Source organism: Coptis chinensis, chromosome 2 (assembly GCF_015680905.1).
Source record: "Coptis chinensis isolate HL-2020 chromosome 2, ASM1568090v1, whole genome shotgun sequence".
In the NCBI taxonomy this organism is placed as follows: Eukaryota; Viridiplantae; Streptophyta; class Magnoliopsida; order Ranunculales; family Ranunculaceae; genus Coptis; species Coptis chinensis.
In genome coordinates, this window is record NC_141457.1 from 21780863 (window position 1) to 21804057 (window position 23195).

The following is a 23195-nucleotide window of genomic DNA, read 5'->3' on the forward strand; positions in this document are numbered from 1 at the left end:
GAATTAAAACGGGTTAGCAACTAAAACGGTAGTCCCAATTTTCTAAAAAAAAATCTAAATGTTTTCAAAATATTCACTGCGTATGCACAGGCCTACAAGCTAGTTTTAGTGGATAGCCTCCACCAAATTGTATTACATGACATGGAATCCTCCCCTATATTTTGAAAGAAAATTAATGGTATTGCTTAAAAGAGAGAGTTTGGTTTTTGGGCCAAGGGGTTTGGGGGTCCAAATATGCGAGTGTCCACTTTGTTTACTGTAAATAAACTCTCTGAAAGCCAATAATAGATACTAGTTATTCATCCTCTCCAAAAAGTATTGGTAGAAACTGCGTGCACAGCAGTGAATACCAAACCAATTTTTCAGAACTTGGTTTGCTTGGTGGACATCAACAGAAAATTTAAATGGTTTTCGGTCAACTGGTAATTGGCCCGCCTGGGTCCGGGAAGACGACTTACTGTAATGGCATGTCCCAGTTCCTCAACCTCATAGGAAGGTATCTTGGCTGCTATGCTGTTTTTCACTTTTCCTTATTTCATATGAAACTTGGAAATATTCAATGCCTTTTTCATGCAGGAAGGTAGCTGTTATCAATTTGGATCCTGCAAATGATGCATTACCGTATCCACTCCAGATAATGTGCTCTGTTTAGCTTGTCTTATAATGCAGCCATCAGAAGGAAAATAAAAACATTGGCTTTTCTCATTTTGGTTAGTGCTTTGTTGAATTTTCCTTGACATTAGATAGGTATGAGTGTGCGGCCAATATTGAGGACCTTATAAAGCTCAGTGATGCCATGTCCGAACATTCTCTTGGGCCTAATGGAGGTAAGTCATGCTCTCTGGTTAAATCTTAGTTCTAATCTGAGGTTTCATCAGGCAAGGACAGTGTACCAACAAAAATCCATCTTTACTGATGCTATAAATGCACCAAATCTACACCTCTAGTAGAACACTTTTTTCCGTATACCTTTCTATTCGACCATGATTTTGAATTTTATTGCTTCTGTTTTGTCATGCATAAGAGGAAATGCCTTAATGTTTTTTTTTTTTGTGTCCAACTAGGTCTTGTATATTGTATGGATTACTTGGAGAAGAATATCGACTGGTTAGAGTCCAAACTGGAACCTCTTATCAAAGGTTAGTATATAATATCATTGATGTTATTCTAATATATTTTGTTTTCGTCTACAAAATTTAATTATCGATAAATATCTGAATTATGTTTATCTGACAACCTGACTGCATTTCTAATTGTATTCTAATTTTGGCAGATCATTATCTTCTCTTCGATTTTCCTGGCCAAGTTGAACTGTTTTTCCTCCATTCAAATGCCAAAAATGTTATCATGGAACTCATAAAGAAATTAGATCTTAGGGTACGTTTTTGTGCACTTTAAGTAGGTTTTACTTTTTTTTTTCAATTGAGTTTCTGTGACGAATTATGTGACCTGACATTATATCTTCGCATTGTCAGTGTTATTAATAGCTTCATTGGGTTCCTGTTTTTTTATGCAGCTGACTGCAATACTCTTGGTTGATTCACATCTGTGTAGTGACCCTGGGAAATATGTTAGCGCATTGCTTCTCTCATTATCAATCATGTTACATCTTGAACTCCCTCACATAAATGTCTTGTCTAAGATCGATCTCATTGAGAGTTTTGGGAAGCTAGGTGTGGTAAAGCACTTCTAATTAGTCAAATATTAGTGGCAAATTAAGCGCCGTTCATTCTTTTAAGTACTGCATCTCTCTGTTAATTCTATTGTTTGTTATGTTTCAGCTTTTAACCTCGACTACTATACCGATGTCCAAGATTTATCTTACCTCCAACACCACCTTGATCAAGATCCTCGCTCTGCTAAATATAGGTGATGCTTAGTTAATGAGTTAATATTCACTTTATATGGAACAAATCGTTGCTTTCTGTGATAATTATACAGTTGTGAAATGCAGGAAATTATATGTTATTTGTAGATAAATCTAGTTAAGGTCTACTGTGAAGGTGTGCCGTGGTCTACTGGTCGAGACTTGGGAGTTTGGGTTCGATTCCCACCTTCACAGGGAAATGGGGAATTTAAGGGATTAGAGAATAAAGTTGAAACTATCCAAAAAAAAAAGAAAACCTAGATAAGGTTTAATTTCTCTCCTAAACTTAAATCTCAATATCTAGACCATGATGGAATGGATGTTGCCAAATGGATAGGTTTGATTCCGTTATTCAGTATATCATAAAACCTTATTCGAGTCATTTCTTTGCATAATGTATAATTGATGGGACCACATCCCTTTCCCTTTTCATTAAAATTGTATTTCTTCATGCCTTTTTGTTGATTTAATCCTTCCCTACTATAAAAGTTTGGTATAGCATACTTGATGCTTATGTCTTGTCTTTGCCTTATGTGTTGCTAACAGCCTACTTGACACTTGAGGCCTTGAGGCATATTAGGTTACTCGGGGTTTATATACCTTTTTTATTTCATGATTTATTAAAGCACTGTAGAATGGTAACGGGAGACATAATGGCTTATTAGCTGCCCATAATACCATTGTAAAGGAGCATTTTCTCTTAAGGTGGGATGGTAAAGGATGAGTTGGCTAGGTTGCCAACACATATTGGATGTCATAAATCCTCCCTCCCCCCCCCCCCCCCCATCTTTTGCTCTCTTCTTTGCCTTTTACTCTAACTACTAACTACCAATTGAAGTTTTGTTTATTCAAGAAAAGAAGAAGGAAGATTGAGATCCCTGGGTTTATCACAGGTCCTTCACAGAACCCAAAGTATACTAAGTACTAACATGTACTCAAGATATTCTCAGAAATATTCTAAAGAGTTTGAACAAGTTAGATACTCTCCATTCTTTTTAAAAATTTTACCGGATTCTATGTTCCTTTCCTTTTTTAAGAAAAAAAATTCTTCATGGTGTGGTAAACCGTATTTGGTGTGTATCTTACAATAACTAAAATCCGTGTGTGACTAGATGTAACATAACTGACTGCAAGTAATAATACTACCTTTTCTGTTTGTCCATTTGAAGTATAGTTGTTCTGAAACTCTGATTGCAGGAAGCTAACGAAGGAGCTCTGTGAAGTTGTAGAAGACTTTAGTTTGGTCAACTTCACTACCTTGGATATTCAAGTATGCCCTTTTCCATCCGTTTCCTGCGCTTTTATGTAATATTTCTTCAATCCTTTCATGGGCTGTTTTCAGGATAAGGAGAGTGTGGGGAATCTTGTGAAGCTGATTGACAAGAGCAATGGATATATATTTGCCAGCATAGAAGGGAGTGCAGTTGAGTTCAGCAAAATTGCAGCCGCTCCTCTTGATTGGGACTACAACAGATATCCTTTCTTTTCTTTCCCCAATGAGATGCTTAGTCATAGTGTTATACTATTATATCCCCTTACCATAAACTCAAATTGTTGTCTTGTTCCCGATTTACTTTTAAATGCAAATGGTGAAATGGCCTAACAATTAGATACTGGTTCCGTCTGACAGCTAACCTTTTTCAGGATAGTCTCATTGGAACCGCCATTTGTTATGTTGCACTAGGGAGATCGTGTAATAAAGTTTATAGTTCCATATGATATGCCAAAATTGATACACATGAATGGCCGTTAACCCTAACCGTATAGAAGTTAAAAGTATGTAGAAAGGGTATACAGTCCCTTTTCACTCTTTAACTGATATTATAGGACAAGATTGGATTGTTTTTTCTTGACAAAGCAGCTCCACAGTAGCAGCAGTGCAGGAGAAGTACATGGAGGATGATCAAAATTTTGACCAGAAGGACTAACGGGTAGCACAGGAGTATTTACGGTGAGCACTTTGGAAACTATTCCTGTATAAAGTAATCACTTGTCTAACTATCACACCTCACAAGACATACTGACCTTTTATGTTGTGTAAAAGGTGACAGGCAAAGGAATGTGCTGTTTTGGGGGATCACTTAACTTTGTAAAAGTTAAATACTCATCATTGCATGACGCCCTATCGTGCTGGATATAGCTGTGTTTGTCTTCTTGCAATGTACTGGAAGAAGCCTGAAGCCTAATGCTATAAACGTAAGCTTCTGTAAATTGTGTTAGTTCGGCTCAAAACTGGTAACTACGAATTCTCAGATGTAGGAACTTTCTGTTAGTCTGTATACTTGAACCCACTTAACCAAAAAGGTGCTGACGACTTGTGATTGACACTGACTATTGCTGACAGATGACCACCCACCTCTAATTCTTAGTCCAGTCATCGGTGCTAAAATTTTAGAAATGCGTCTGCTGTGCATGTGTAAGTTAAACTGGAATAATTGATTATGTGTAATCCATTTTTATTAAGAAAGTCGATATATTTGTCATTTGCTCAAGTGCATGTGCAAGTAGTGCTTCTACTCTATGCTCCCACAAAAGCTAATTCTGACTTCCGAGGGATCTGTGTGCTTGCATTTGCTACCCGTCATAGTTGTCATCTTACTTCATAAAATAAAATATAAATGGCAGCAAAGCTTTCACTTGAATTGCATCTTCCTTGTGTGACCAGGCCTTGTGACCAGATGAAATTTATTAAGAATGGCTATCCAAATTTGCCAAATTTGCATGTGAACCTGATCTAGTCTGGCAATGCATTTATTAAGAATGGTGCGTAATGTTATTGTCTTCATTTTGATATTCAAATCCGGTATGGCAATATAATACGACCAACAACTTAATTTAATGCTGGATGCATCGTGAGTTGTTCGCGAAGTCCATCTCAATACGTGAGCACCACACATATGGATATCAATCAAATCCAATGGCTTAAATCTCTTTCTTGTCTACCAAGTACCAATCAAACTAAAATAGTTCAAACAATCACACTTGTAGGAGCTTCTAGAAGACTAATTTTTTAAAATCAATCCCCGTGATTCTATAATCCATAGCCAAAATTTGTTGACTTTTGACTTCTATAATATGTCATTTGCTTCCGAAGTTCCAATACGAAGGAAGGAACCAAACTGAAACAGTTTTTCGTTTTGAACAACTAACCGAGTGTCAAAATGTTTGATATGTTTGTATGTGGGAGTAGTAATTTTGATCAAGTTGATGAAATCTCAACACCACATTCTTCACCACCAAAGAGATCCAGAAGGGTGTGCAACTGTAAGACTACCAACAAGAATGCTAAGAATCCATTTTCAACCCGTGGGCTTGAGAAATTTTCATCAGTTTTGGCAGATCTAGAGGAGATGAAACAGAAGATTTATCAGAATATGGGTTCTGATCAAGAAGACTCATTGATGGTGCGATTTGGTTACTCTAATGCCAAAGATTGGATACCCATTGTGGTCAAGTTGAGAGATCATGAAAAACAGGATAAACCCAACCATGTTGGTAATGATGATGGCAAAGACAAGGAGGCTATTGAACAAGCTAGGAAATTAAACTCCAAAGGAAGTATAATGAATGTAAAGAAAAATAATAGTATGTTACAGACTGCTGGTAATTATAATTGGCTTATGGTCGTCGTATTGGTGATCATATTGTGCTTGATCATGTATGGAAGATCGTTTGCTGTAGTTTGTACCTCTATTTGGTGGTATTTCTTGCCTACATTCAAACATGGGGACATGAAGTTGACAAGATCAATCAAGGAAAAACAATATATCAGAAGAGTTACAAGACCATGAAGAATTGAAGAGTAGAGCAATCAATGTCAAATCTTGAGAATTAGCTTAAGAAGTTCATCAGGCCTGGTGCCGTTTTGTGTTTCTTTTATAATGACTCAGGCGATACATACAAGTTGTGAACTTATGAAAGATTTTGTTATCTGTTTTGTGATTTCGGCTAGGACCAAGAATACTAAATTCCTGAAGGCCTTCTCCTGATTTTGCAATTCTCAGGCAATCCGTTTTCTCCCTTTTTCTTGAAAGTTGTAACTCATGTATACACCGGGAAAGTAAATGAGATGAGATGAGACGAAACTCATGAACCTGTGAGGCTGTGAAACACATAGCTTAGGAAGATAGATAGGAGTGTTTATTATTATTACATTCATTATTACATAGTATTCGTTCTAGTTTCGAGATGAAAGCTAATTCATAAGCATAGCTCATGTATAGAGGATCAACAAGGCGTGACACAGAAGCAGCGACGCCTGAATCCTTGGCAAGAGCCACCAGCAAAACCCTCACTCCTGCACACTAGTTCACAGTTGACGTGCCTAAAACACATACTTTTGTACCCATGGCTTAGGGTCCTGTTTGGACTAGAAATTCCCAAACACACAGTTAGGGTTGTGAAAAGTGGATGGATTGGTGGAGAAGATGGAAACAAGGATCAAGTCTCAGCAATATTGTTTGTGTAGTTCTGAAAGTGACCAGACTCTCTTATGAGATAGATCTAGATTCCACTCTAACCCCCAAACCTCAAAAATTTTGGTTTATGCTTATCTCCTGACTGAGGTATTCTTTCCTACTTATCTGTCAGACCAGAACATGCATGCTTAATTAAATATTTGCCAGATGCACCTGTAAATATTTGGATATGGACCAAGTCCGTGGACTGGCTCCAGAATGTTGGGTCGGAGTCTAGAAGGGTATTGGGCTGGACTCGGAATCATGTACGACTGGATCTAGAGTGTTGGGCCGGAGTCCGGAAAGGTGTTGGACCGGATCCGGAGTGGGGTTGAATCCAGAATGTTGGGCCGGAGTCTAGAAAGATGTTGGGTTGGATCCAAAAAGATGTTAGGCGAGATCTGGAAAAGTGTTGGGCCGGAGTCCAAGTTTGGGAACACACTGAAAGTGGGACCCAAACATCGCCCCCTCTTTGTCACATGGGTGAAGCCAATGTGACAAAGAAATAAGTGAAATGATTATCATATCATTAAATGGTAAAATGATGATGAAATCTTCATTCGACTACCATAATGAGTTTGGATTTGTGCAAGTGATAGTAATTGGCTTAACAAGTGTGCGCTTGTTAACACCTTACTATTTATAGTCTAAAACAAAATTGAATCAATGCAAATGACTGCACTTGGCTCAGTGTGCGTTACCAAACACATAAATTAGTTTTTGTCCGGAAATAAAATTATTTTGCAAGTGACTGCACTTGGCTTTTTAAGTGCGCAGTAGTAAACATTTAGATTAGTTTTTGTCTGTGTTTCGGCAGTAAACTGCTTCAACACAACGAGAACAATGGTAAAGAACACACTAAGAAATAGAGGAATTTGATGTTGGGAGAGATTAAACTGAACCAAATAATGGCTGCCTACGTACCCAAGATTTATTATCTAGGAATCAAGTTTCCACGTAGTTCCTTATGAAAAATAATGTGGTCTTTATATAGGTAGAGTAGAGAGTCCTTGTAGCTTGAGTAATTGTGATAGACTATAACTCTCAACTGATAATTATCCCTTTGATAAGAAACGAATCTGGACATAAATTAACGTACATTAGTGGCAAGCCATGTGGCTAAAGTGTTTAGCCACATGAGTTAATGGGCCTATACATTGATCCATGGTATTGCAAATTGGGCTTTAGCCCTGTTGATTAAACGAATAAAATGGAGACCCCTACTAATGGACGTTTGCTACGTATGTGGGGGTCGAAACACCGCCCCCTCTTTGTCATGCGAACAAAGGTCACATGGCAAAGAAGAGAAGAAAAAGCATGGAAAAAATGGAATACGAAAATAGTAAGCGAAATGTATAACAAAGTGTCGTGTGAACGTTAACTATAGGAAAATGGATAATCGGGAAAAATTCGTGAATTATTGGGAGCGAAATAATGTCAAACTAACATATACGGGACGCATTGTAGTTAAAAAATGGCTGAAAAATGCACAGAAAAAATTTCGAAAGAAATTGAGTGTCGGAAACTGTACCGAACGCATTACGTAACAATACAAAAGTTGATTTCGACGATGCATGCTAGCGGAATACTGATATTAGGATTAGACCGTTGAAATTAAATATAAGGGCAATTTAGTAAGAATAGGATGAAAAAGAAGTGAAATACAAATTGGATTCCAAGGTGAAGACTTGAGCGACTAAAACTGTATGCCACCCCAAATTAGATAAGAATCCGGGTTAGATAAGAATCCAACCAGCAAAACGTATCTACGAAATATTATATAAGTGCTGGCTAAACTCCATATGCCAAACAGTATACGGAAAAAAAACTAAGTAGAGAAAAATACAAGGGTGAGTGATATGGCGTGGCAAGGCAGCATGCCATGAGGAATTGGAACGAAAAGGTTAGTATAAATTGGTTAGACTGATTCGCAATGTTCTCCTCTTCTCTCTCCTTCTTAGATGCTACTTCTCAAACTATGGGCGAGTCGTTCAAAAAATAATAATAATAATAATAACAACGTGAACACGTTGAGTACATATTAATACAAACAGATACAAGGTGCTTTCTTTTCTCGCTCCTCCGTGGTGGTTTTTGTTCCGTCTTATTCGATAGGTTCTAATATATCTGGGAAGTGCAATCAAACAATCTTTGAGAGTGTGTCAAGTGGGGTAACAAACTTGGAAACAGTATCTTTACTAATACTGAAAATTTAAATGGTGGGGCAACATATAACAGTCTTTTATATCTGGATTGGGTCCGGGCTAGGATTGATAGATTATTATCAGATAAAGATCGTAATCTTGGTGTTCCTCCCTGATTAATTGTTATCCTAATTATTTTCACCTTCTATTAAGATATGCGTACATGACCTATTCACAGACTTAATGTTATGTAGGTCACGGTTAAACGGTTTCAAGCATAGGGGCACATAGTAAAAGATATGGCAGACCCAATGCTAGAAGAAAGTAGTTCACACGGTAAAGAGGGGAAAAAAGACAAGTGCCGAACTCGAGAAGGTTAAATATCCGTTCGTGAGGGTAGATCCAATGCTAGAAGAAAGTTTGTTGTTGTTTACAGAGAAGACGATAAACGACGAGCTCGAGAAGGAGAAAACTCGTTTTGTGTTGACAACGATTATGGAAGGGGTAAATTTTCTATATACAAGGTGGACACTGGTAAGAGCACCAAATCCGTTTAGGGTTTGTTTGGGTGATATTTATGGGTGAGGCATACTATTTCTGTTTCGCAGAAAAACTGTCGTTCACCGTGGATAAACGCAATAAATAATGTAAGTGTGACCAAAACATGGATAATTTCGGAAAATATGATAAAGCGGTGTCAATGATTTTCGACAGCATGAAATAGGTATGTTAGTAATTTTTATCAGTTATCTTAAATTTTGGTTAAGTCTAAAAGACTGACGAAAAGTTTAATTTTGTCGTCGCAGGTAGAAACGGCGGAATTACGAGCAAAAGACATTCACAAAAAGTCGACGGAGAAAAGTTTAGCACAGAAAGACGTCAATTAATGTCGTAGAAGAATTAAAGAAGCTGACAGAAGTTTCGTTGAGAAAGAGCGGCACAATGCCTTGGAAAAAAGAATGACTGCGTAAAATAGTTAACCGAAAGCGCTAAGCGAAGCGAATGCAGATTTCGTAGAAGAAAATGAAGATTTAATCGAACAACCATAAGACAATCGACAAAGACAATTGATTAGGTAATTGTGTGAATGTAATACCATAGAGCTAAAACTTCTTTTGATGAAAAATAAAAATAAAGATGAGTTTGTTATTGAATATTGTTGTTGTGTCAGATAACATACCTGCGGAAAACTGACAATGTTGTAGATTTATGCAATTGAAATGAAATAGAACGAGACGCTCCCATGTAGAGAAAAATGCCCCCAATGCTAACTTAACTCGGCAAAATTAGACTAAGTGAGTGTAAAAACGTTCGAACTTCGACTGACAAAACGAAACGCGATGACTTAGTCGGATATTGCCGTAGTGATAGTAACGGACTAAGCGAGCGTAAAAGCATTCAAACTTAGACTGATAAAGCTAAACGTAGTAACTTTGTCAAATTTTGTTATAGTGATAGTAACGAACTAAGCGAGCGTAAAAGCGTTCAAACTTAGACTGGCGAAGTTAAATGTAGTAACTTTGTCAGATTTTGTTGTAGTGATAGTAATGACTAAGCGAGCGTAAAAAGCGTTCAAACTTAGACTGACAAAGCTAAATATGGTAACTTCGTCAGATTTTTTCGTAATGATAGTAATGAACTAAGCGAGCGTAAAAGCGTTCAAACTTAAGCTGGCGAAGCTAAATGTGATAACTTCGTCAAATTTTTTTTCGTAATGATAGTAATGAACTAAGCAAGCGTAAAAACGTTCAAACTTAGACTGACGAAAAGATGACTGTAAAAGTGATGTGTCAAGCCCTTCGCTTCTAACGGCGGCGGAGAGATAAGCCAATGAATCTGCATGACGTAAGTCATTTCGGAGTCTTTGAGTGATAGAGATGCTATCAAATTGTCGAGCAAGACTATGTATCAAACTAAGATAAGCTACCATACGCTCATCTCTTGCTTCAAAAGACCTACCAAAATGATTGGCAACAAGGCGAGAATCCGTGTATAACTGGAGCTTTCGCGCCCCCAGTGTCAAAGCTGTTCTCAAGGCAGAAATAGCAGCCTCATACTCGGCTTCGTTATTTGAAGCGGCGAAGCCAAGTCGCACAGATTTCCCAATCTTTTCTCCGCCGGGTTTAACAAAAATCGTCCAATTCGGACCAGTGATTTACTATGGGAGCCATCCGAGTAAACAATCCATAGGTCAATGGGATTAGGAATTGCGTTTTCATGTTGGTCTTTAATAAGCCCGAAGTTATTGGCGTGAGAATGTCTTCCATAGATTCTTCCCCGGGCGAAGAAATCGTCAATAGGAGAATCATCAATCGGAAAATCAGCTATCAAAGAAGCCAGAGCATGTCCTTTTTCAGTAGTACGACTTTCAAAGACAATGTTATATGCATTAAGATAAATTTTCCATTCGGCTAATCTACTTGATTCTGATAAAAAAGACGGGTCTACCATCATCAATGAAAAGAACAGCACTAACAGCTTGAGTTGTAGCTGCCAAGCATATGCCACTAGGTTGACCCGTTGAAGGACTTGTCAATATAGGAGGACTAACCAAGTATTTCTTCAGTTGTTGCAATGTCATCTCACAATCAATGTTCTAAGTTGCCGCCCTCTTGAAAGTCTAGAATAAGGGATGACAACGATCGAAATATTTACAAATAAATCTATGAAGAGCGGCAAGCAGACCAGTAAGTCGTTGAATTTCCTTCTTATTTTTGGGTGATGGCATATCAATAACGGCGCGTATCTGATCAGGGTTAGCCTCAATACCTCTACGAGTCATGAGGTATCCCAGAAATTTTCCAGAAGAGAGGCCCAAAAGAACATTTGGCAGGATTGAGTCACATGTTATACTTGTTAAGCCTATAAAAAAGAAGTTAAAGATCAGAAAGATGATCACCCATATCCTTCGATTTAACGACTATATCATCGATATAAGCCTCCATTATTTTTCTGAACAGATCGGAAAAAATTGTATTGAAGAGTGAAATCCATTTCACCCAGAAGATTTAAAAGCATGACGGGCGCCCGGCCGCCTATGTGGAAGATGACACCTGCCATTACCTCTTACAAGAGTTAGAGATTTTAGGCGGTATATACTTTCGGGTCCGACTGGAGATTGTCTTTTTCTTTGCGTGTAACCAACCTATCTAGGTCGGTAGTTTGCCTGGGATTGTGGTCTTCCCTCTAGTTGCTTCTGTGACACCTTCTTTCCTTGTCTGGTCGGACTTGTCTGGGATGACAATTTTTCTCAAATCTGCGAGATTGGCCTTCCCTATCAGGTCGGTCAAGTCTAGGATGAAGGTTTTCCTTATACTTTCTTCCGTGACGCCTTCTTTCCCTGCCTGGTCGAACCTGTCTAGGATGGTGATTTTCCCCAAATCTGCGAGGTCGGCCTTCCCTGTCAGGTCGGTCCAGTCTGGGATGAAGGTTTTCCTTATACTTTCTTCAGTGATACCTTATTTCGGAGGCATTTGTACCGCCGTTTGCGGTAGCGGTGGCGGCGGTGCTGCTGCCTTCCGGAACCTAGTAACAAAAGTACGTAACTTTTCGTCACGTTGTTGCTTGATGTTCAAAAGTGAGTCGACATCTTTTGGCGTCTTGCAATTGTGGCGGAAACGATTAACAAACTGATTTTCTAGTTCATTGTATTGGTGAATTGATCTTGAAGGCAACGCACTAAACCAGCGTAATGCTTCTTCCTTTAGAGTTGATGGAAAGAGCTTACACATGAGCGGATCATCTCCACCCCATAACACCAACTTATTTTTGAACGATAGAACATGCAAGCCAGGATCTTCTTCTGACTCATCATAAAGTTCAAAATCGGGTTGTTTGAAGTCGGGATGGTGGTAAGCTTCTTGAATGTCGAGCGAAAACTTATCAAGTATGTCATCATTGACTGTCAACTTTTTCATTCTTACATCCCTTGACTCTCTATCATTAAGTTCTTTTGCAATCAACTCTTTCATTTTAATTTGTTACGTTAGAGTTAAAGTATTGGCTCGAACAATTTGGACTCCCGGTCGTGCCCATGTGGAGAAGGATACCTTCCATTATCTCTTATTGGAGTTAGAGATCTTTGGCGGTACGCACGATCAGCTCCGACCGGTGATTGTCTTTGTCTATCCATGTAACCAACCTGTCTAGGTCGGTAGTCACCCTTGGCCGGGTGGTCAGTATAATTATACCACTTCTCCATGTTTTGTTGCTTTTATGCGGGATGCCCGCCTTCCGGTCATGTCGGACATATCTCGGATGGCGGTCTTCCCTGAAATTGCTTCTCGTGAGGTAAATCTTCCATTTGAGATCGGACATGTCTAGGGTAGTAGTTATCCCCGCCAATCCGATTCTCCCCATAAGTACGGGTAATATAGGGTCATTACTCTTAGAGTGTGCGGTTGGTTGATTGTGTTTGAGAAATAACACGTTGTTGAGGACGATGAAGTGGATCTTCAAGACGGTCTCATACTAATTTGGAATGGCTGCGTCCCGCCGTGGTCGCTGATGTTGTTGAATTTGCAGCATCGTCCACCGGCCTTTGCCTCTTTGCCAGCTTCCTTCTCAAGTTTCTATTTAAATTTTTGACTCGTCATAACTCATGCTCAACCATATTAGGGGTGAATTGGCTGTTACTATCACCTTTTCCGTTAGTTGGTGTGAGAGTAATGTCCACGTCCATATCCATGTCAACTAAAGGATTGACATGGACTGACGGTGGACCGCATGGAGGATTACTGACTTGTCGGTTTTCTTGTTGCAAGACTGTTAGGGTTGGTGCTGGCGGTTGTACTGCCTTTTACGGTGGCGGTGGCGGTGGCGGTTGCACTGCTACAGTTGGATGTTGAGAATTGATCCTACCACTAGGAGCAACTTGATTGTTCAACAGTTCTTGCATTGGCCGATTTGAATTTCGAGGGTTGCGAGTCCTATTAGCAGGAGGAATATGTCGACTATTTGGTCTGCTTCTTGTGCTTACCATCTTGATTGTTTCACGTGATAATGAATTCTAAATTCCCCACAGACGGCGCCAATTATGTTTCGGCAGTAAACTGCTTCAACACAACGAGAGCAATGATAAAGAACACACTAAGAAACAGAGGAATTTGATGTTGGGGGAGATTAAACTGAACCAAATAATGGCTGCCTACGTACCAAAGATCTATTATCTAGGGATCAAGTTTCCACGTAGTTCCTTATGAAAAATAATATGGTCTTTATATAGGTAGAGTAGAGAGTCCTTGTAGCTTGAGTAATTGTGATAGACTATAACTCTCAACTGATAATTATCCCTTTGATAAGAAACGAATCTGGACATAAATTAATGTACATTAGTGGCAAGCCATGTGGCTAAGGTTCAGTCTTAGACACATGAGTTAATGGGCCTATACATTGATCCATGGTATTGCAAATTGGGCTTTAGCCCTGTTGATTAAACGAATAAAATGGAGACCCCTACTAATGGACGTTTGCCACGTATGTGGGGGTCGAAACAGTCTGGAAACAAAACTATTTTGTAAGTGACTGGATTTGATTGGCTTTAATGTGTTACCAAACACATAGATTAGTTTTTGTCCGAAAACAAAATTATTTTGCAAATGACTGCACTTGTCTTTTTAAGTGCGTGGTAGCAAACATTTAGATTAGTTTTTGTCCGGAAACAAAACTATTTTGCAAGTGATTGCACTTGGCTTTTTAAGTGCGCGTTAGCAAACACTTAGATTAGTTTTTGTCCGAAAACAAAACTATTTTCCAAGTGACCGCACTTGGTTTGTTAAGTGCCCATTAGTAAACACTTAGATTAATTAGTTTTTGTCCGGAAACAAAACTATTTTGCAAGTGACTGCACTTGGCTTTTTAAGTGCGCCTTAACAAACACTTAGATTAGTTTTTGTCCAAAAACAAAACTATTTTGCAAGTGTCTGCACTTGGCTTATGACATGACATCTATCTTAAACTATGAATAATAATAAAAAAGATATTATGCAGATGAAAGAATTTTATTAATGGTGGAAATTAAAGTAGTGTCAATGGAATCTACGACACTAATGATAAAACTTACGAAGCCTTGTTGCATTCTAAGGCTTTGGAATAAGATCTCCGGCCTGAAAGAGTTTTCAGTACATAATAGGCCTTAGGTATTCTTTTCTCAACAACAAATAAAAGGACCTTCCCAAACTTCTGACAGCTTGGCCCCTGACGGGTCATCTAATTTTCTCCAAAGTATATGTACTGAGTCAATCTCCTGGCTTGAATGTTCGCTGACGAACTTATTTGTCATAACTCTTTTTGACACTCTATTGATATTTCTCCAAATGCAGGAGTGCCTCTTCTCTCTGCTCATCAATGAATTGTTTCTGGGAAGACAAAAATTCTTCATTGTCATCAGAAGTGACATTTTCAGTTCAACTGGTGGGAGCCATGAGTTCAGTTGGCATTGCTTCTATTCCATATGCCAGAGAGAAAAGAGTCATTCCTGTATAAGTTTTGGGTATGGTGTGATATGCCCACAAAATAGCTTGTAATTCCTGTCTTTTGCTTCTTTAAGTCTCCTTTTCAAATTGTCAAGGAGAGACTTGTTGGTTGCTTCAGCTTGTCCATTCATCTGCGGATGGTAAGGAGCAGAAAAATTGTGTTGAATTTTGAAGGAGTCACAGAATTGGCGAATTTTATCATAATCAAACTACTTTCCATTGTCAGATACAATTACTGCTGGTATTCTATATCGACATATAATATCTTTCCAAATGAACTGCTTGACTTTGGATCGAGGATGAAGTCTGCACGAGTGGAATCGCCTCAACCCACTTTGTGAAATAATCAGTTGTCGCAAGGAGGTATCAGAAATTTCTTGGTGCTTTGGGCAAAGGTCCAACAATATATAGACCCCATTTAGCAAATGGCAAAGAACTCATAACTGGAAACAATTCATTGGCTGGTAGATGGTTTGAGTTGGCATGTATTTGACATTGTACATAAGTTTGACTATATAACTTAGCCTGTTTCTGCATTCCAAGCCACCAATAGCCCTGAGTAAGTACTCTATGCGCCAAACTACGCCCTCCAATATGATTGCCGTAGATGCCCTTATGCAACTCTTCCAGAGTAGGTTGACATTGTTCAGATGTAAGACAATGAAGCAACAGAGATAAATTATGCTTCCTATATAACCGGACTTGTCCTGCCAGTGGAAGAATGTAAAACTTGAATGTTGTCCAGAGTATATAATCAGCCAGTTTCTTGTCTTCAAGAAGAGTCTGGTGTTGCAGTTACTATATGTAAAGAGCATGATAATCATTGATACTTGGAATATTATCTACATTCAACAATGAATGTTGTTGGTCAAGATCAATCATTTCATCTATTTCATTCATTGTCTAGACTGGACACTTCACTGTCAGTGTTGTGGTCACCCCAAGTAGTTTCATCTTCCTCGCGCATCCTTTTTTTGCCCTGATTGCATAAGTGGTTTGAGTAGAGTACAATACTTGCAGTGCTAAACATCCAGCAACATACACTTCTCGATTGTTAAGAGTGTTGAATTCGATGTTGGGTTTCTCCTGATATTCAACGTGTATTTTCCAAGGTTCCTTTCAATCTGTTGTTGCTGAAAGATATGCCAAAGCATATGTATGCCTCACATCATTTCTTGATTTCTTTGTAATAGATACAAATCTGAATCTTCTTGCCAAAGAATGAATAACATCTAGGTATGCGACCATTCTTTCATCATTATCTTGATATACCTCCAAACTGATTGGTAATTAATTTGGAGTATGTGAAAATGGCAATATCATTCGCCCCCAAATCAATAGCTGTCTTCATTCCAAAAATTGTTGCTTCATACTCCGCTTCATTGTTAGACGCTTTAAATCCAAGTCTAACATATTTTTCTATCTGTAATCCGTCAGGAGATATAAGTACACATCCAAATCCTGCTCTAGACTAATTCCGAGAACCACCAGTGTAGATTTTCTAGGAAATTTGCTTCGAGGGGAGTTTATCGCCCCTGAGAGATGTTTCTTCAGCTTGAGCAGTAGCTGGAGTTTTGTTTGTCTGGTCTGAAATGATAGTGAAAAAAAAATTATCAACTGGAAAGTCTACAATTAAGGATGCCATAGCATGTCCTTTTTCTACACGATGTGGTTCATATATGATCTCATATGCACCTAGATAGGACTGCCAAAGAGCAAGTCTGCTTGTGCCTAGAGCATTAGCAACAACTTTTCGAAGTGGGTACTCTGTATGAACCTGGATGGTCCTACCCTGAAAATAAGGTTTCAATCGTCTAACAGCATGTACTAAAGCTAATGCTATTTTCTCAATATTACTGTATCGAGATTCCGGACCTGTTAAAGTCTTACTTATAAAGAAAATGGGATTCTCTTCAGGAACTCTAATGAAGAGCACTGATCTTACTGCAATAACAATTGTAGTAAGATATACTCCTACTGGCTGACCAATTTTAGGACTCACCAGTACTGGCGGTGAGGAAAGATAATCTTTAAGGCTATCAAAAGCTCTTTGGCACTCAGAAGTCCAAGTTGAGTTTGATTTAATTGTACTGTAGTTAAAAATAGACAACACTTATCTGAGAATTTATAAATAAATCTCATTAAGGCTGCTAACCATCCATTAAGTCTTTGAATTTCCTTTTTGTTTCTTGGAGTCGGCATGTCTAGTATGGCCCTTATCTGATCAGGGTTAGCTTCAATGCCTCTATAGGTCATAAGATAACCCAAACATTTCCCAGAGGAAACTCCAAAAGAACATTTTGCTGGATTGAATTTGATTACCCTATCGAAGGTTTTCTGAAGATCACTGAGATGATCAATTGCTAAAAAGGATTTATTTACCATGTCATCAATATATATTTCCACAATATCACCTATTAGGCTTTGAAAGATTGTGTTGCCTAATTTTAGAAAAGTGGTAGAGGCGTTTTTAAGGCCAAAAGGCATGACTATAAAATAATAAATGTCTATATCTGTAATAAAGGTTGTATGTTCTTGGTCCATACCATACAAGAGTATCTGGTAAAACCTAGAGGAAGCATCCATGAAGGAAATCCTCTGGTTCCTGAAGTGGCAGCAACTAAATCATTTATCTTAGGCAAAGGGTAAGGATTGAGTGGGCAGGATTCATTAAGTTTAATGAAATCCACGCACATTCTTAATTTGTCATTCTTCTTGGTAACCACAACAATGTTTGATAACCATTTAGGATATTCTACGGGTCGAATAAACTTAGCCTTCAGTAAATGACTAACCTCTTCATTGACTTTTAGCCTTTTATCAGGTGCCATGCACCTTGGTTTTTGCCTGACAGGTTTTGTTGTAGGATCCATATCAAGATGGTGACATGTTATGTCTGGACTAATTCTAGTCATGTCATCTATGCTCTATGCAAAAGATGTGTTGTTTTTCTCTAACAATTCTGTCATGTCATTTTTCTCAACTTCAAAATGCTTAGTTGAAATGAAAGTGGTATGTTCCTGACTCATTCCAATCTGAACTTCCTCAAGTTTATCAACGGTAGAAATGTCATTTTATTTCTCATCTGAAATAGTTGTGGATCCATACTATAATTGCTATTTTTGTGGAGTGTCCTGAATGACACTATTGGCCTGAACCGCTGAAGGTTTGTAGTCATCTAGTGCTTTGTCATGACAATTGTGAGATTCCATCTGATCACTCCAGATTTTACAGATTCCTTAACTGCATGGTGATAAAAATCCAAAAGTGTAGTTTAAACCCCTCAATAGTGTTATATTTAGGCTAATTATGTTTATAATAAATAAGAGTTAGTATTGTTTACGAGTTTTTGTGTATTTCAGGTCTTGAAGCTGTTTATGTGCTTAAAGACGCCATTTTGTATGGAAAATGAGTCAAGATGATTGCTAGAAGAGTTCTATGTTTAAAGCCCAAGAATAAAGAAGAAAAAGCATTTTCAATCCCAGTCAAAACTAAAAAGTCAAAGTCAATTCGGGTAGAAAAAGGACAAAAAGTCATCAGAACTTCAAAAGGGCATATCTTTGGACTCGGGCCTCATAATTGGATCTACTTTATGTCAAAGCGACCGTCTCGGAATAAGATTTCCAATGGATCTAGCCTTGCCCCAATTAGAATTATAAAAGGGGACGAAAAGGGCACTGAAGTAATTTCCAATAGATGTGGTCTCTTTAGACTTAACCTAATAGACTTTGGGCTCACATTAGAGGCCCAAAGTCCCCCTTTTTGGCCAATGCACGAAAATATAACCCTAACCCTTTCCTATATAAAGAAGGTTAAGGCTAAACAAAACTAGGTTACTCCCTCTTTAGTTTAGTTGTAATTAGGTTTCTCTTTCTCTCTCTCTCTTTAGTTTAGTTTAGGTTTAGTTAATTAGTTTAGTTTTGTAGCCACCATTAGAAACCTTCAATAAAAGCTTAGTTATTTAATTATCTTCTACTTTAATGTCTTTGTTTCATTGTTTTAGTATAGAAAATCTGATGACATAAGGCTAAACCTCCATTAGAGGGGGTTTATGAAGCCACGTGAGGATGATTGGTAGTTAGGATATTTATTATCTCGTAACTAGGACTTCAAGTTCATCGTTGTGAGTTTCTAGAGATAGAGTTCATAACGGTGAACTAGAGTTTAGAGCCACCATCAAAGATATTTGTGGGGGAGCTGAACTCTTATGCTAGTGAAATCTTGATCCGAGACGATTTGGTATTCACTAGGGATCAAATAAGCGATTCGATAACTAACTAACAGTCAATCGAATCGCGTGGTGGAATTTTCCCTCTCTAATATCTTTTCTCATCATATAAAACACTGTTTAGTATCTCAAATCTACTGTTTTGTTACCATATTACTCTTACTAGTAAAACATTTAACTAATCTAGATTTGCATTCAAGTAATGTACGACTAAAGTGGATCGAACACGACTACTCCTCATTATTTCTATGATATTGAGAGTATTCTATTTACTATTTTTTTCATCATAAATCTACTGTTTAGCATCTCTTCATTACTGTCCTCAATTAAATCAAATTGAATTATTATCATATTGAAACTTTACTGCCTAGTGGAAAGTGGATATAATTGCCTACATCTGATGGATCCAATCTTTGCCAGAATTGCATTATATGGAGAGTGACAATTCATGTGCAAAAAAATGATTTCAACCCACTTGTTTCCAACTGCTACCGGTATGATTTCAACAATGTCAAGAGAAGATAAAATTGCTTTCAACCAATCTATTTTTTGGAACAATTTATCTTCTTCATCTAGTAGTTCTTCCGAAGATGAAGAAATGGAAAATTTGGTTAATGATATGTTTCATCCAAAAGTGGAAAATGTAGTTGGTCCTATGATATATATACCACTATTTTAAGAAATTGTTGAGGAGGGAGAAGAGACTTCAAATCGTGGTGGTAGTGTAATGGCCGGGGAGAAACTATGTTCACTGCGATTGATTATACTGTAAGAACCATCTAAGGAGATTGTATTTTGTTAATAATTTTATTTTTGATGATGGATATTTTCGATGAAGTTATGTTTCTATTTTACTAATTTAGTATGTATATCATTTTAGCGTAGTGAGTTTATTTTTTTGCTTAAATTATTTATCATTTTATTGTAGTTTCTTATTTTCTATTATTGCCACATTCTTTGTAATTTTTCTTAGTTATTTTAAGTGTGCATAATTTCTATTTCAGTGTACGCGCGTACTCAAACCACCAATACTATAGTAAAATTAAAATAATAGTTAGCATTCGTTAGTCAATTTTACAAATTTAATAATACACAGTCTACATGATTAATATTTTAATTTGACTACATTACAAAATATAATAAAAATTTAAGACTTAATTACCTGCAAGATAATACTAAATCATGATATTTTCCCCTTGCTAGATTTAGTACGCACAGCCTCATCCATGCCTCTAAACAAATATGCATAAATGGCACCACCAAAGTCAATATCTTTCATGACCAACCTATCCAAAAGATTCGTAACAAGGGAGAGGCGAATGGAACTTGCCCCTGTTTTGAGAAAACACTACACCAAAACAGGATATTAGTAACGCACATTTTTTTTTTATTCCTAACGTTTTTTAAGCCTAACTTCATTTCTAACGTTTATTTGACGTTACAATTATATATAAAGTGTTACATTATTTTTTCAGATTTGAGAATTAATTTGTAACGCATTTTAAATTTTTTGTTTTGATAGGAAACCGTAAAGGTTAAGATAATATTATAAATTATGCGAAGATAATATTAGAAATTATGCGCTGCCAAAACCGTGAAATTAAAAAAACACACAAAAAAAAATTAGAAATTTGGGAAATAGAGGGAAACTTCTAAAAACTTGCGCTCTCTTTGAGTTTCCCCCGTATCACAACTCTTAACTATGGAAACAAACTATCTTTATATCTCTCAAATTTCTTTCAATCTCTCTCAAATCTGTTTCGTTCTTAAGTTGTTTGCTGCCGCCGCTTGTAAGTATGCCTTCCCCTTCCTCTTCCTTTCAATTATGTAGGGTTTGGTAATTAACTTCTCTCTCTCTCTCTTTCTTCAGTTGGATTAGTGAGGGATTTGCTCGATTCAGTCCAAGTTCGATTTGAGTTGCTGCAAAAGGTACGATTTTTTATTTTCATTTGTGTTTGCTGTAAATTCTGCATGTTATCAAACGAAAGAAGAGTAAACTACAACTAAGCTTGATTTAGTAAGCCACCAAGTCCAAAATCTAATTAACAACTTTCTTCATTGTCCTCGTCGCTTACTACAGAGTCCTCTTCATCTTGAGCATAGTTTTGTTCAGCCAGTTTCTGGTAGTAAGCCTACAAGTGTTTGAATTGTTGTATTCAGTTTTCTTCTTATCTGACTTGGCTACATACACAGCTTTCTCAGCATCTGACATTGACTTCCATTTAACTCCACTCGCCTTTACCATGGATGCAATTAATTTGTTGTGAGGATTGTTTTCAATAAATATTTTCCTGAACTCTTCCAAGAAAAAATGAAATGAGCACTAGTAGGCGTCTTAGGTTTGTTAGGATCTCTCCCTGTCATTCCAGCAGGCTTTTTGCTGGGTAAAGAGGAGAAGACACTAGCAGGCCTCTTAGGCTTGTTTGATTCATTCTCAGCAGACTTTTTGTCATTTGCAAAGAAGGTACTAGCAGGCTCCTTACGCTTGTTTGAGTCGTTCTCTATGTTATCAGCAGGCTTTTTCTCATTTGCAAAAAAGGTACTAACAGGCTCCCTAGTCGTGTTCGAATCCTCTGCTGCCTTTCCATCTGGCTTTTCGCCGTCACTCCCTAGTCCATACGCTTCCCTTTGTGCAGAAAGATCTCCGTCATCACACTTATTATCCGTACTAGCTTCACTTTTTACTTCTTTTATCATAAATCCTTTAGGGTTAGGGTTAGGGTTTTTCATAGGATCTATAAGTTTTCAGTAAGGTCAATGACGACATCTTGGGATTCTAGTTTAACATTGCTGCTACTACTTGGTTTCACATTTACCTGATAACTTTGATGTTTTTCCTGTACCAAAACTTTATGGTGGAAGTTTCGGTGAAAAGCACAAGCTTCATAGTACATTCCATTAGGTTTTGAATCATCGCGAATGTACTCGTAACATCCATCTGTCGCCTGCTTACCTAATCCAGCAACATGATTCTTCTGGCATTCCTTGTATACCTCTACATTAATTCCATTGATCGCTATGTTTGCTTTCTTGATTATTATGCCTCTATCTCTCTTCTTCAGGTTTTCCTTTTTGTATGTTTTCTAAAAGTTGTATTGGACCAGATTTCCTATTTGAAAACAGCCATTCAATCAGCATTAAAACTCTTCCTAAAAATCAGTTGTCAAATTGATCTCGGATAACACGCCACCCGAAAGTGGCGTACTCTGTATTCAACGTAAGTCCTAGATTGACGTTGGTGTGATGGGGAGAAAATAGAATGGTGGTTTATGTCTAAGGAATCATAAAATGGGGGGTTTAGTCTAAACATGTATATAAAATGGGGGGTTTAGTCTAATTAACCCATGAAAGAATGATTAGATACAATTATGCAAAGGAATGTTAATCTCTATTTCGAAATAGGAACCATATCATGATGTGCAATGAAAAGGACACTTATCTATTTTTAACTATATAAGATTGTTCAAACTTGTTTACGTATAAAAAAAACAGAACTATCATATTAAAGCGTAAGAAATCCCTAACATGCCATGAGCCCAAAGACCACATCATACTTGCCATAAAAATGTAACCCTTAAAACACATCCAAAAGCGATTGGAAATATACAATATAAAATTCAAAGCCCATTAGAAACTCCATAAAATAATTTTGTAACCAAAAGCATAAAATTACATAACAATCGGGCATAAAAACAATTGTTTTTGGGAGTTGTTAGTTCTCTGTTTTAGGTTTGTTGGTTTAATCGGGCATGTAATGGGTATGCTCTATTAGTACTATTCAATATATGAATACTATATCTTTGTTTGAACTCTTCTTTTGAGTCTCTGGATTGTTTGTGGAAATGCATCTTTGTGGTTATTATCTGTTTACATGTTATTATCGTTGTTTTATCCTATGGTTTTTTCAAGTAAAATGATTGTGGTAAGTAAACTAATCGATGGTGTTAAAACTGACTTTGAGAGATCTTTTTCTTATATGTCATTATTTGGACAAATATCTTGTCGTCATTGTCATGAGTGAACTTC

The 23195-nt window shown here is 37.4% G+C and overlaps 2 protein-coding genes across 3 annotated transcripts; both read left to right on the forward strand.

The window, feature by feature from the left end:
* The first annotated feature begins 279 nt into the window (after window positions 1-279).
* On the forward strand, window positions 280-5856 carry LOC147515352 (GPN-loop GTPase QQT1-like). Of its 2 annotated transcripts, none has more exons than XM_086587043.1 (11): window positions 280-496; window positions 577-621; window positions 748-827; window positions 1065-1139; window positions 1274-1377; window positions 1517-1673; window positions 1782-1869; window positions 3065-3137; window positions 3210-3340; window positions 3735-3818; window positions 3919-5856. In XM_086587043.1, the coding sequence occupies exons 1-10, from the start codon at window positions 405-407 to the stop codon at window positions 3793-3795; spliced, it is 906 nt and encodes a 301-aa protein (XP_086443169.1). In that variant the 5' UTR covers window positions 280-404; the 3' UTR covers window positions 3796-3818; window positions 3919-5856. The 2 variants fall into 2 exon arrangements, with proteins under 2 accessions (XP_086443169.1, XP_086443165.1); XM_086587039.1 differs by having other exon boundaries at window positions 282-496; window positions 3912-5856.
* Window positions 5029-5658, forward strand: LOC147515353 (uncharacterized). The gene has a single exon (XM_086592879.1). The coding sequence runs from the start codon at window positions 5029-5031 to the stop codon at window positions 5656-5658; it is 630 nt and encodes a 209-aa protein (XP_086449005.1).
* Window positions 5857-23195: the final 17339 nt, after the last annotated feature.